This window comes from Cotesia glomerata, linkage group LG4, assembly GCF_020080835.1.
Source record: "Cotesia glomerata isolate CgM1 linkage group LG4, MPM_Cglom_v2.3, whole genome shotgun sequence".
NCBI lineage: Eukaryota > Metazoa > Arthropoda > Insecta > Hymenoptera > Braconidae > Cotesia > Cotesia glomerata.
Window position 1 is genome coordinate 11,672,715 of NC_058161.1, and position 15,869 is coordinate 11,688,583.

General features: G+C 27.9%; 1 protein-coding gene across 1 annotated transcript; it reads right to left on the minus strand.

Annotated features, from left to right (window-relative positions):
• Positions 1–1,858: 1,858 nt before the first annotated feature.
• LOC123262714 (dolichyl-diphosphooligosaccharide--protein glycosyltransferase subunit 2) lies at positions 1,859–14,248 on the minus strand. The gene is made up of 10 exons (XM_044725075.1): positions 14,133–14,248; positions 13,617–13,825; positions 13,300–13,431; positions 11,573–11,733; positions 9,562–9,701; positions 8,991–9,366; positions 8,306–8,485; positions 7,785–8,226; positions 7,340–7,511; positions 1,859–2,743 (listed from the first exon to the last, which is right to left on the minus strand). Exons 1-10 carry the CDS (start codon positions 14,140–14,142, stop codon positions 2,598–2,600), a joined length of 1,968 nt encoding a protein of 655 aa, XP_044581010.1. The 5' UTR covers positions 14,143–14,248; the 3' UTR covers positions 1,859–2,597.
• Between the last annotated feature and the right edge of the window lie 1,621 nt (positions 14,249–15,869).

The following is a 15,869-nucleotide window of genomic DNA, read 5'->3' on the forward strand; positions in this document are numbered from 1 at the left end:
TAAACATCTATACCTATAGAGAAAACTTTTTTTTTTTTATATTACAGAAAATTCGAGTTTTTTATTTCGCAATATTTATGACATCACTGTCATTTTTTTTTTTTATTCATGACAGTTATAAAATAATCTGATTTTTTTGTTTATAGTTTTATCGTTTGTCGAAAACTTAGTTGACAAAAGATCATTAAAATTAAATTTTCAAAAATAATAAGAAGAAAATACAAGAATTAAAGTATGATGAATAAAAAAACCCAGCTGAAAAAGCAACAAATTTTAACACAAGAAATTATAGTGGCTTTAAAAAATATCAAGCCTTCTTATAGGAACTGGAAAAATATAATGATAAAAGTAAATATGCTGAAGATGAAACACCGCGTCGAGGTCATTAAAAACACGTTTGACCACGCCCTAGACATCAAAGAGTACTGGTAACAATACTTTATTTTTAAAAATTTAAGACTAAGCGGAATTATGAAAAATAAAATCTTGATTTTCTACATTCCTATTGCCATATTTTATTTTTTAATCTTCACTAATGACTTTTCTTTATAAAAAAATAACAATACAGTCAAAATTTTATACTAATTTGTTTAAATGAGTGTAAATACCAACTTCAAGATAATGCCAATCAGCATCTAAAAATAATAGAATCATTTGAAAAAATCCATCAATTGAAATTGGAAACAACGTATATTGATTATGAATTTATTTTGAATTTACTCCTTCAAGAATATGACACCAGCTTTACAAAAGTAATTGCCCTACAAAATGATAATGAGGCTTTAATTCGTACTATAATATTTAAAGAAGATTATGATAACAAAGTAATGCTCCATGATATGAGAAGTGAAAGGAGTTGTACGATTTATTAACACAATTACAAATGATATTAAATATTTTCTTGCGGTGGTGTAAAATTATGAATTATTATTGCTATTTTTTAGTCAAACTCAAAACTCTTCGACATCGTGATCACGATTTCTCAAAAATAGAAATGGTACGATTGGAAGAAAAAGTATCTTCAGCTTGGATCTTATTAACAACTATGTTGTTCAAATATTTGAAAGGTTTTTTTCCAGTAAAAAACTTAAAATTACTGAAGCTTATCGCGTGAGAAGTTAAATAATTTTTGAGTAATTGTAGGTCTTTGTTAGAAACATTTTATATATAAAATAGCTATGAATTCTGTATAGAATTTAAGAGATAGTATTTTTATGATTTCGGTTTCAATCTGTAAAAATTTCACAAATTTTAACAATATGCATGTCGCGTTACTAATTCCAAAAGGGCATATCTCATAATATACGGCCTTTTGGCCTTACAGAACCAAAAGGGCGTATATTTTGAGATACGTTCTTTTGGCATTAATAACGCGATATATTTATAGAAGTCATAAAATCTGATTCTAGTTATTGTTATATTTTCATAATTATATATTTTTGACAAAGATAAATTGCGATATGATCGCGCAAAACTTGAGTTCTTGAATCTTCAGTGGTTTTTTGGATTTATTATTTTAAGTTTTTATTTATATTATCAAATACACAAATTTTTAGATAATCAATATCGCCATATACGTTATGAAAATCAAACCGAAAAAAATAAAATAAATCAAAAAATTATTGTTGAACATTTAACACAAGTGACTCATTTACTTGGTTTTATCACTACATTTCAAAGGAAAATTGTAGAATTATATCATAAACCTAATGAGCAAGTTTTAAAATTTACGTCCACTAAAGATTTACTTCTTAATAAATATAATTCGATGGACAAACAATATAAGAAAGGTATATAACTTTACGCAAGTGGTAGAAAAAAATTTTAATTTGATAAATTTATCAGATCGAGAATTGGATCATTTTCTATTAAATTTATTTGTAAAGCAGTACATTTTTACAATAAAAAATTTACAAAATTTAACAAAGAAGAGTCAATATCTCTTATTCCTCATTCGGGCATGTAGAAAGTTTCAAATGCACTCAGAGAAATCGCTTCCCGTTCAAGATGGACAAGTAAGATACTCTAACTTAGTATTGATACTTTTTATTTAATCAATTATTCTAATTAATTTCACTTCAGTTATATGGAAAGCTTGATAATTTAGAATTTTTTTGGTATAAAGTGAACACGGCAAATTTATTATTAAATAATTTGAAAAAAGAAAAACAATGTTTACTAGAAAAATGGTGCTATTTATGTGAGAATTTAAAATTTCGACTAGTAAATTAAATCGTTTTTTTTTTTTTTTTTTTTTTTTTAATTAAACTAAAAATTTGGTGAGTCATTTATTCAAGTCTCTACAAACAGAAATTTATCTCAAAGTTATTCGATTAAAACATTATTATCGTTCCCGAATTTGTTAATTGTATTACTTAAAAATAGATAAATAAAAAAAAGATTCAACAAAAAAAAACAAAAAATTATTTTATTTTGTATTATATAATAAATTGCTATGTAATTTATTAATTTATAAGTTAATACTTAATCATTTAATATTAATGACTTTTTTTATAAAATGATAATTCCTATTTAATGCAATTTGAGTGATAAATGAGAATAAGTCACTTAAAAAAACATTTAGTACTTTTTATCAATTAACGTGACGCTTTTTGATTTGATGCAATATGCGATAGAAGTTTGCTGCCTGCTAAGAACGTTGTAATGCCAAGCCCAAGAAGATATTGTAGTGTCACAAACATATTGAGCTTTAACCAGAATATTCCGAAAAGTACAAAAATTCCTAAAACAAAAAAAAAAGCTTAAATCAAAACGAAAATTTAAATATGATAGCCTCATTTTTACTCTTTGCTCCATTTGAAATAAATAACTTAAAATTTATTCTGAAGATAAAGCATCCACTATAAAGAAAATATTTACTAATAAATCTATGATATTTAATTTTAACTGGCAATAGTTCTTCAGGTTATATTAAGGAAATCCAAGTACCCTGCTAGTGTAAAGAATGTCTAAAAAAAAAATAATGCGTAGAAATACTTTTGTTATGCATTTTAAAATTAATTTTTAAATTAATTAATAACATTTTTGAGGAAATTTCCGAAAAATTTACGCATTAAATAAATATAAACATTTAATAATTACTTAATTGACTAAAAAAAATATAGCACTATGAATTACCGGTAAACACTTGACAACACCGCAACAGTTCCCTAACCTAGAAATTTATTTGTTTGTAAACATGTCTCAGATAAACCAGCATAATTTGCGAGCGCATTTTAGAAAATTTTCTACGTTTTATTAAAAATACTAAAAAAAGAACATACGAGGGCACTATATAATAAATTTAAAGTTCACTAACAAAATTCGACGGATTGGGGTCGAAGAATAGTTGAAATAAGTACACTTGCCAAAGAATTGTGGTGTTTTAAATGTGACATTCCCTTATCTCTTAAAAATATTCAGAGTGAAAAACAGTTTGGTTTATCAAATATTTTTTGTATTAAATTGGGTACACATGTATATTTTTTTATAAAGAAATATATAATTTGATTTATATAATCCTGTTAATTAAATTATATTCATTACTCATCGATTAAATGATTTCTAACTTTTAATTGTAAGGGCCAGTTTTTCAATCCAAGATAAAATTTTATCAGAGATAAAAGTACTGCGAATATAATAATAATAAATAAATAATTCAGCACAGTGATATTGCATAGAGTAGTTCTCCCTGAAACAGTCACTTATTTTTAATTAAAATAAATAAACATTAGTCGCATGTCACAGAAATATTAATCTCCAACTGTGACAACTTGCTGATTGTAAATAAATAAAATAATAATTAGGAATACGCACGGAAAGAACAATAACTCATTGTACATCCTCGTATAGTACATATACTTCGTGGTATTTGTAGTGAAAAAAAATTTCAGACTATAGTCAATATCCTTCAAAGTATACTAAATTATTTTTGGACTGTACTCAGTGAAGTCTTCGATTTAATCGATTAATTTTTCTGGTTATATCGCGTAAAACTTCACGGGATATAATCTGAAAAATTATTTCGTGTAAATTAAATTATACTCGGTTGAAATTTGGATTATGCCCACGGTGACTCCGCCATTTTTTTTTCTAGCGCCTGCGCGTAAAGTGCTGTTTATAATTTGTGAGTTATAGTCAATCAGCATATTGGACATTAATTAAAATATAATCAGTGAATTATATGAGTGTGACTATTTATATATTTTGATATGTAAAAATTTTTTTGCCCTCCGGGCGGAAAGTGGCAACTTTCGTCCCGCTGCGCTAAACTAAGTTGCCGCTTTCCGCCTTCGTCGGACAAAAAAATAGTATACACTCCTCGGGAAGTAAATAGAAAGCCTCAGATCACATGTTTGTTGACCTCGGCTTCGCCTCGGCCAACAATTACATGTGATCTGGAGACATTTCTTACTTTACTCCTAGGTGTGTAATATACTATTTTGCTCGACGGGCAGAAAGCGTCAACTTTCGGCCCGCTGCGCTAAACGAAAGTGCCGCTTTCTGCCCGTCGAGCAAAAAAAATAGTATACACTCCTCGGGAAGTAAATAAGAAAGCCTCAGATCACATGTTTGTTGACCTCGGCTTCGCCTCGGCCAACAATTACATGTGATCTGAGACATTACTTTACTTCCCTAGGTGTGTAATATACTATTTTGCTCGACGGGCAGAAAGCGTCAACTTTCGGCCCGCTGCGCTAAACGAAAGTGTCGCTTTCTGCCTTCGTCGAGCAAAAAATAGTATACACTCCACGGAAAGTAAATAAAAGCCTCAGATCACATGTTTGTCAACCTCGGCTTCGCCTCGGCCGACAATTACATGTGATCTGAGACATTTCTTACTTTACTTCCCTAGGTGTGTAATATACTATTTTCTTAGCCTAACATTTTTAAGTTCGAAGAGTCTAAGAAAAGAAAAAAATTTTTAACCCCAAATTATCGGAAAAATTGTGCTTTAATGTTCCTTAACCCGTCAGAACTCACGTGAATTTTAGTTTCTCACTTGCACTACAGCGCCGCTCTATAAGTCGGATGTTGTTGCGTGAGCAAAATGCTCATAACGTGAGTGCTGACGGGTTAAATGTTTTTGATGTATGTAATAATTATTAAAACAATATTTGACTAACCTAATATTTAAAATACATAATAGATATGATAATGCTAAGTGCGCAGGCGCTAGAAAAAAAATTGGCGGAGTCACTGTGGGCATAATCCAAATTTCAACAGAGTATAATTTAATTTACACGAAATAATTTTTCAGATTATATCCCATGAAGTTTTACGCGATATAACCAGAAAAATTAATCGATTAAATCGGAGACTTCACTGAGTACAGTCCAAAAATAATTTAGTGTACTTTGAAGGATATTGACTATAGTCTGAAATTTTTTTTCACTACAAATACCACGGAGTATACTATACGAGGATGTACAGTGGGTTATTGTTCTATCCGTGCGGATGACCCTGAAGGCCATCCCTGCAACTTCCCGCTAATTCCATATCTAAGCGCTTGAAATTGCACTTGTAACGTTATCGAGCTCTTCGAGCTTCAAATTACAATTTATGTGTTATTTTGAGCTCTCCGAGCTCAGAGCGGTCGCTGTTCTATGCTTTTGAGCTCTTCGAGCTCATATCTTGCGTTTGTCATATCTATTATTAATCTATGATTATGTTAATTAATTTAAAATAATTTAAATGACACAATAAGAGGTTATTATTATTTTTATGATATATTTATTTTTTATTTAAATAAATGACCAAATTCATGAAGAATTAACTGAGAGCAATATCACGTCGCTAAATTATTTATTTTTTTTTTTTTTTTTTTTATTATATTGACAGTACTTTTATCTCGGATAAAATTTTATCCCGGATTAAAAAACTGGCCCTAAGTATCTTTGTATTTTTAACTTACTTTATTAAAAAAAATATGTTTACTGTCTAACTAAAATGACTAAGATTTTCTAGCATTTAAAAAATCGCGGTTACTTATGCGCCGGGTAACTGCGCAAGCGGTGTTGCCAAGTCAAATACAAGAATTTAAAGAACGGAAGTTCCTTGTGACTTTTCATAAAAAATATAAAATATCTCCGTAAAACGTTCGGAAACCTAATTTTTTTATTGTTTTAATCGAAAGCTTATTAAATTTTCTATCAAATTCAATGAAAAAATAATTTTTTTTAAATCGTTAATTGCATTAAATTCTTAACCAAATACACGACTGGTGAAACCTCCATTTAACTACATGTAAAAATTACAATTCTCAAACCTAATTATTTCATTAAATATCCCGGAAACCTACTGTTTTTAAATTTTTTTATTGATTATTAGACTATGTAGATTAAATTTACAAATTTTCAGGAAGTTTTAAAAACTTGACTACTTCGCGTGGATCTCCTTAACAGGCGAGACCATCTTTTTCGCGCTTTGCTCTTACGGAGTTCAACGGAACTATCTCTGTCGCTCTCTCAACAGCAGAGCAATTGCAGTTTCGATTGGTTTCACGAAACGAATGAAATTTTGGAAAAAAACGCTTTGTGGTGAAATAGTTTATTAAATTATCTATTATCTCTAAAAACGTTTTTTCAAAATTTCCATTCGTTTCGCTAAACCGATTGAAACTGCAATCACTGGTCTCGGCTGTTAATTTGAATACTTAAGTCTTGAAATTAGAACTTATGATAATTTAAATAGAACTGGAATTCAAATTCGCGCGCGCAAGCGCGCGCCTGACTATACAATTTGCATATATTTTCATGCTTATGATATATTCGACCAATCACGTTACGAATAGTATGCTTACATGATATATTTTCATATTTTTCATCTAAATTATAAGAGTGGATTTAGTTTGGAATTCATCGATTGAAAAGATTTTGATACATTGAGAAAATTCTTTCCTCCTACTTCGTTTATGAACTCTCCCCCAGAAAGTATACATTTCGCAGCATTCCGAGACACAAACATGAAATACTGGCTAATAATCCGGAAGATTATTCTTTTCTAGAAACCTCGTGGTAGCCAACGGGTTTTCTGACCAAACGAGATTTTTAGACTTGAATAAACAGTATAGTATACTTTCTCCTCTTAGATGTAAGTATCATATCAAGGGTTCGACATTTTCAACAAAAATTTCAGAACTTTTACAAGCATACAATAATTTGCGTGTCTTAACGAAACAAAAATTCTATTATATACTCAAAATTGAGTTGAAGAAAAATTAGAAAATTGCTTAAATTGGAATACTTTCAAAAAAAGAATTGATATGAAAATTACTTTTTTGCAAATCATGGCATTTAACTTACTTTTTTGCTTATAAATATTTTAACAAATAACTTACCACCTAATCCAAAGTGAAAAATTATTGCACTCAGAGAGTATGGAAATTTGGAAATATTAACATCTAATGTTGCCCATAAAATAAATAAAAGCAATAATGGAGCTAAACAAAGGCCAGTGAATACGTTTGACATAAAAACTGGTGGTCTCTTTTCAGGTTCTCGGAACATATGCTGAAATTTTAATAATAATTATTATTGATATTAATGTTGTGATTTTTGTTATGACACTTTAATCTTAACTAGATATAATATTGATATTAAAAATAATAAAATATAAAAAAATGTTAGCTTATATTCATGATGTATCATTAATAGATAACAGATACAATAATATAAACGAAGCTTTTTTACTTTTTCAGTGGTTTGGAAGTAACAAAAATATGAATTATTGTCACCAATGAACACTGAATTATATCTATATATTTTTGTTTACATGATTCTCACCTTTATTTCTGACTTTGGTGTAAATATTGCAGAATTTTTACTGTATCCTACAAATTTATTCATATTTACAACTTCATTCCCTGTTTGTTCGGGGAATTTTAAATCTACAGTTGCTACACGCCATTGGAATGAATTGTTAAGGACCGCATCACCAACAATCAAATCAACGTCATATTCACCAGAATAATAACCAAACGTTTGAGCTTCACTTCCGACAGGCATTTCAAACTTATAAATATTCGAAGCATCAGGCTCTGCCACAAAGATAACTTCATGAAGTTGTTTTTCTTCAACAGATTTAATAAGCTTTGACAATCTTACAAAAGCTTGATGTACACGCATCGATTTACTGTTTGTAATGTCTAACAAAGAAAATTTCATAACCAGTTTTTGTTGTGAATCAGCTTCAATTTTATGATCGAGTTTCTTCGGATAAGTAATTCTGAAAATAAATTATTTCAATATTGATATTTTTCGCATTAATACATCAAATGTATTGATTGCAAACAATATTTTGTTACTTGATTAATTTTGACTGAGTTGTTTGATCAGCATCACCAGTACCAATTTCTAAATAGTTAAGTTTGACTTCAGATAAAACTTTAACTGTTACAGTAGTCGAAACTGATCCTGCTTGAATTGCTACTTTGTAAAATCCCCGATGAGGTTTAATATTCATGAAATTCATCGTAAAAATAGTTCTGTTGATAGAAAAAAAAAAAAAAAAAAAAAAAACATTACATTTTCATTTTTTTTAGTAACATAAAAATTATTTTAATAAACATTCAATAATCATCAGTAATATTCATTTTCTCCACTTTAAATGCAGAAGAACGAAAGTTTTAATCTACATCATTTGCAAACAATGCATCAAAAAAATTAAAAAAAAAATGAGAAGTTGACAAAAATGACATCAAATTCTTATTTTGTAAAATTACTGCTTGAAAAGAAAGATTCAAAATTCAAACATAATTTTAGAATTCGGTAATTAGTGTTTAAACGAAATAAAAAAAATTTTTTTCTGGTTTAATAACGACTTAAAACAATATTAAAAAAACATGAAATTTATATAATAACCCTTAATCTATTTATTATTTAAATAAATAAACTTTCAAGTATGATATAGTGTTGATTAGAAAATTTTTATCAATATTGTTAAATTCAAGAAGTTAACTGATAAATTTAAAGCTATGAATGTTAACTTACTTATCCTTTGGAGATGGAGTAAAGATTTTCTTACTGATAACAACAACGTCGTCGTCCAAACTCGTCGCAGAGTTCGCAATTACGGTAGGAACCGTTGGAAGTGAATTACCGAAGATATCACTTACTTTGATATTAACCAATGGTTGTTTAGCGGATACAGCGTTTTTCCCTTCGGCAAGCGTAATACAAATAGGCTTATTGAAATCATTATATGCAATAGTTTTTAATGCAGATAGTAGCATAGCAGCACCCTTAATAGACTGTACCAAATGTCTTGAGAGTAAGTAATTAGTAATTTTGACGATTTGTTCAGGAGTAACAGGTGGAGGTTTCTTTCGGGCAGCTGATAATTTAGCTATTCCAGTAACTAAAAGACCTGTAGATAAAAAAGAGAAAATAATTTTCTCTCTATTCACGTGATAGATATATAACTATGAATAAAAGCCTAATTGTTAAATATCAGTAAAATATATTTTCTCCATGATTATAACAGAAGAACGAAAGTTTTTATTAACATCATTTGAAATTAAATTAATGACATTTCAACAATTATTAACATATAAAAACTTACTTGTAACTGAAAGACCACCTTCAAATCGCAAAAAGCGACCGTCAATTTCATCAGCTTGAACAATAGTGTCTTCAATCTTATCTAGAGCAAAATCTCCAGCTGGCCCTAAGTTTGCAGCAATATGATAAATATAACCAACACTAGAAAATTATAAAATAGATTAATTTTCCTGATAAAATAATAGTTCCTGAATAAATTATCTGTTCTCAATTAAAATAGAACGCTTCTTATTCTTTAAAACATTAAGTAGCAAAAATACAAAAAAATTAGTTTGTAAAACAAGTGAAACTTCCCCGATATAGGCTTTTTAAAAAAAAAAATTTCAAACTTATTTTGTAAAAACAAATATTTCATGTCAAAGAAATTTTTATACATTTTAAACTAGTACTTTTCCCTTTGTTAACTGTCATTCTCATTGGGTCATATACCAGATTTATTATAGTGATCCGTATGATACACTACGTATCTTTAATTATTTATTTTTATATTTAAATGACTATATTTCATTAAGGAGGTATGGCGGCAAGAAAAAGACACCAATAAGTTATGGCTATTGATTTCTTTCTCACGCACTAGTGCTGCCTCTCTTTACAGCCTATCGCTCACTTACTTCCACTCACGTAAAATATCTAAAATCACTAACTTCAAACATTTCTTATAAAAACATGAATATCGCTCGTTTGGGTAATTTTTGATAAAAAATACTTGTTATAACTTCAATTAAATATTATCAGTTTTTCAAAAAAAATCCTAAGAAAAGTATGGTTGTTACTCAATAAAATGTTTACTTTAACTAAGGTAAAGGGCCCAGTTTCTGACACTCTAAGAGTGACGGCAGAGGTTATAACACAATAATTATTACAATATTTAATTGGAGTAAATAATTTTTGCATCATAAAAAAATTTAGAATTTATTGAAAAGATTATGAACGCGAAAGAATTATATGGGACCAGTTTATAATTTAAATTAATGTTTTAAACAGTAACGTTGTAGGACCTAGTTTCTGACACTCAAAATTTCTTGTGTTGTAGTTTCTGACACTGACGTCGACCCAGATTCTGACACTCATTTATAAAAATTATTCATTGTTGGTTAGGTTTACATTATTTAATTAAAATAAAATAAAATCATTCAATAAAAGATAAATTAAACTTGTATTATAATTAAAACACTTTTTTTATGTTAAAAAAAAATTTTTAATGTTAATTTAACTCTACGATTATAAATAAAAGCATATTATTATAATATATTAAGTATAATAAATATAAATATTTAAATATTTCATTGAAACGTCAACAACCAAATAACTTCGATAATAGGTTAAAATTCGGGTGTTAATAACTGCAGCGTTCTTAAAAAATCGACCTAGTTATTGACACCGACATTTTAATACATAAATGTCATTTAAAGTGATATATTATAATTAAAAACTAAATAATGTATAATAATTAACTAATTTAAATAGTTTTTATTATATTTTTATACTTATATGATAAATAGTTGATTGATTCGATAGACGAACACTCTTATGTATACTGCTTAGAATATAGCTTAAAAATGGCTTCCACAGTCACTCAAGACTTAAAGAATTTTTTTTATTAAGTTATTTTTTTTTCACGGTTGGAAATATAATTAATCACGTACATAGTTAATTAATTTTAATTTTAAAAAAATTTATAAAACTATTTAATTAAATGTTTTTTTTTTAATTCAAAATAACTTTAGAAGTGTCAGTAACTGGGTCAGTGTCAATAACTGGGTCTTTTACCTTACGGTCAGGATAGGAAATGCATGTTAAATGTACGATTTTTAATTGCTAATATTTCGAAAATTACCACCGCAAGGACTATTAAAAAAAATTTATTCGTATAGAGGACACTTAAAAGTACGCGTATTCAAAAATTGAAGAATATTGTAAGAAAAATTATTTTGCACAGTACCTCCTTAAGAATATAATTAATCATTTTTTTGAAAAAAAAAAGAGTAGGTATTTACAATATTTTCACTTACTTCAAAAAATTGTCATCTTTTTTCAACGCAGCTTGTAGAACTTTGACAACTTTTGATGTCGTAGATTGTGATAATTTCTGAGACAGAGCAACATACGCAGATATGGCATGATACAAGTCAGGAACTGTCGATGTATCTTTTTCTATCACTTCAGATAATATCTAATAAAAATAAAAATATAAATTAAATCATGAACAATGGGTTAAGGAATTTTATTAATAGAAAAAAAAAATTTGATTTTCATCAAAAAATAATTCTGACGATTCTAAATTGGGTATTTGCATGATTTTCCAATCCATTAAATAGTTATGTCTTATTATTTTTAAAAATTTTTGAAAATTTTTGAAAAAAAAATTTTTTTTTTTATTTATAAACATTTAAACTATTTAACAATAAAAAAATTGTTAAATTTTAAACGAATAGGTAGCTCTCTCTTGCGTATGTGACGTCATTGTGCATATTCCATTCAAATTTGTTGGCGCCAATCCACTCACAGAATGTTTATCAAAAAATCCAAAAATTATTAAACAATAATGAAATTACGTATCATGAAAATTTATACTCACAGGTTAGCTTTTGCGCCTTGCATTTCTGCAGATACAAAATTGGAGTTAGTAGCTAAGTAAGATGCGACCATAAAAGCATCAACACGAGGTAGATTATCGGATCGAGCTTCACTGAAACCAGGATCGACTTTTCTTCGAGGCATTTTTATTTCTTTTTAATTATTTATTGTCAGTTACTATCACCCCGTTCACATGTACCACTAGTACCACTCAGCATTTATGGTAATATAGAGTATAATCATAATATCTATGCTAATTATTCTTTTTAAAGAAAAATATTTATGCTACTTTCAGTAAATTTTAGTCTTAATGATAAAATATAACTAAACTCACTATAAATAAAAACCAACTTGAAACTTTTTTCAATAATTTATCATTCGTCGTTTATCATGCATTCAAATAACGCGCCAATAATATGCACAATGACGTCAGACCAATCACATCACGTTTTACATCACGTGATTTTTACATCATATTTGACCACTTTTATTTATTTATTTATTTAAAAATTATTTGTAAAAATTAAATTTTTTTCTTACGTAGGTATTTTATGTGTATCAAAGAATTTATTAACTGAACTTTATTTGCAAAATCATTTTCATGCAAATACCCAATTCAATTTCAAAGCAAACATTCAGTTTTTGTGGTTTGTAAGTTATTGCAATAACAGTATACATTTATCAGACTTCAAAGTGAAATCGTTTAAATTCGCAAGGATAATCATCCAATATTTTTCCGTAAACCAAGCTAGGTCAAAGTTAAATGCATTTTATTATTATTTCTGAAATTTAATTTAGAGCTCTGTATGTCATTTGCTACTTATAATCAATTTTTCAAGCCAGGTTTTCATAAAAAATCTGGTCTAAGAATTCGCCCTTGAAAAATCACATAGGGTTTCATCGAATTTTCATAAACTTAATGCTTTGCAGAATTCATAATTAATTTTCTCTAAAAAATTATTTTGAAAGCAAAAAAAATTTTTTTTTTTATGAAATCAAGATGGGGAATCGAATGATACTTTCAATTAAACCTTCAATTCTTTCTTACAATAAACATTTTTTTTCTACATATATAAATCATCAATTTCATGAGGACATGAAAAAAAATTTTGCTTAAAAATGATTCATTCAGAATTTTATGAAGACATTATTTTATACGCACTTTTGATAGTGAAGATACAGGCAACGATTGACAAGAACCAATACTCTGCCATGCAGATATGATGAAAAAAATTGATTCGGGAGTCATGTTAGAGTCCATTCCAGCATTTTTAATCAAGTATTTACACACATCCTGTAAATAAATTATTCATCCACGTTAACTTTTTTACTATATCAATACTAAAATTAAAATTTTTATAATGTTCGTTCAGTAAGACTAATCATAAAATCATATTTTATCAACAGATGCAGTTTTCATCATTTTCAAAGAAATACTTAAAATTTACTTAATGATAAAAAATAAATAATCTTTTATACCGAAGAGTTAGGAACAGCTTTATCCAGCAATTTGTACCCTAAGACAGCATAAAATGTAGATTGAACATCATTGAGTTGAAATCCTGGTTCGAGGACCTTTAGTAATCTAAGTTTATCATTTTCAGTTAAATAAAAATTAGTCGAAGGTGTAATATCTGTAGCAGCTAAGCTTATTCCTAATACAGATGCCACGACGATAAACCATTGCACTATAAAAAAAAATAAAAAAATTCATACTTAATAGCAAAATTCATAATTTATTGTAAAATATCAGAATAAACTTTTATGTAAATTGAGTTGCATGACATATTTTTTTGTACAAATGAAAAAATTGATTAGAACAAAATAATCAAGCATCTAAAATTATTGTATTTTTTTCAACCATTTAAAATAAAATTGTAAAAAAACGGATTTTAAAATTAATACCGTATAAATAACATCTGATTTGTTACAAATATTAATAAAATTATAAATATCTAGAGATTTAATATGAATTTTTATATTAATAATACTCACATATTTTCATTGTGAAATGGATTAGTTAGCCGGTAGCCACGTCGGCTTCTCGAATAAAATGGCTCTGTTATTACACATACAACCTTTATTAGAAACAGTCTCATTCAACAGGAAGTAGGTGGTACAATCGGCGTCATGTATTCGTTCCGTACTTGGTTTCAGGCGTACCGGAGAATATTTGCATGTTGTAATGTCTACCAACATACAACTCCGTGTAATAGATTTATGTTGTAAAATATTTGTATGGTATATATTTGTATTACAAGAAATGTAAATGACGAAAAATTTAAATGCCATAAAATTTTATGTAACATAAGTAGCTAATAAAATAATTCGAATGAAAAATATTTGAATGTAACACATCTGCCTGCAAAATATTTGTATAGTTAATTTACTATAGTACGATACAACTATACATAAGTATATTTGAGTTAGAGAATTATTGCATATTGACACAATTCCCTGAAATGAAAATCAATGTAAAAATTTTTACATGCCAAAAAAATTCCATTAAACACATATTCATGCAAAAAAAATGTTATTTACTAAAAAAAAAGTTTGGAAAATCCAAAAGTGCACGCCTCATAACGCTCATTCATTTTTTAAGAAAAAAATTAATTGTGTAATTGATTAAAAAAAAAAATTATAATTATGTAATTTCTTACAGAGTATTTTTTATTTTTTTTTTTAAATATCGGCACCCTTTTTTCTTGTCATATGCGCACGCAGTATAAAAAAATCTAGCTTGATCAAGTGGCGCCAAAGTTTTCACGTGACAAATAAGAAAAGTACGTTTGGCTTTGTACGGTTGTATCGTAGTGAATTTTAAGAAAAATTCAATTAAAAAAAAAAAATACGTAAACTAGGCCACTGATATGAAATACGGAGAAAAGTACGTATAAAAGCACAACCTTACGCGCTTCGCGCTATAAGGCGTGCAAAAAAAGTATAAACTTGAGTAGTTATATTTATTTTATATATTGGTCAAGCTGAAATTGTAGTATTAAGTGTAAACTTGGATTTTATTCAATTTAAATTATTTATAAAATATATTTTAGCATTGAATCAAATTTTATCCCTGATTGAAATACTGACCCTTACTTTAAGATTGTTTATTTTAAATTCTATAATTAATTGTTAGTGAAAATATATGTTTAAAAAGAAAATAAAGCGCGAATTGTAGGACCCAAAATTGATGAATGATTCTGATGATACAGATAGCACAGTTACCCACATTTCTGTAGTTGTTTTGGAGTTCTAAACTATAATAAATTATATTTGCAAGACTAATTAACAATTATTAAATGTTTATTCAGTTATTTTTGTCACACAGTAGTAGTTAGAGTTTTTATTAGTATTAGTTAGATCTCAATATCTCTTAATTAATAATCATAGTAATAATCATAATAAGTATACTATACAATCGCGCCAAAGCTATGACGTCTGAGAAGGCGGGAGAGTTTGAAAGTGAGCGACTGCGTGTGTTAGAAAGAGTCAGAGTATTTCTCGCTCCGTTGATTGGCGCTTTGGGCGGTTTCGTTGAACTTCTGACCGATAGCGGCGTGACCGAGACGGCAGGCCGCCACATTTCCTTAATGTCATACTTTTAAGGAGGTCTTTTCACCATCAATGTTAAATAAAAAATATTAGATTATGCATAAAATTAATTTTTATCTAATAGTTGAAGTCCTTATTTATCTATTAGTGAAGTTTAATTGAGTCTTTACCGTGCAAATT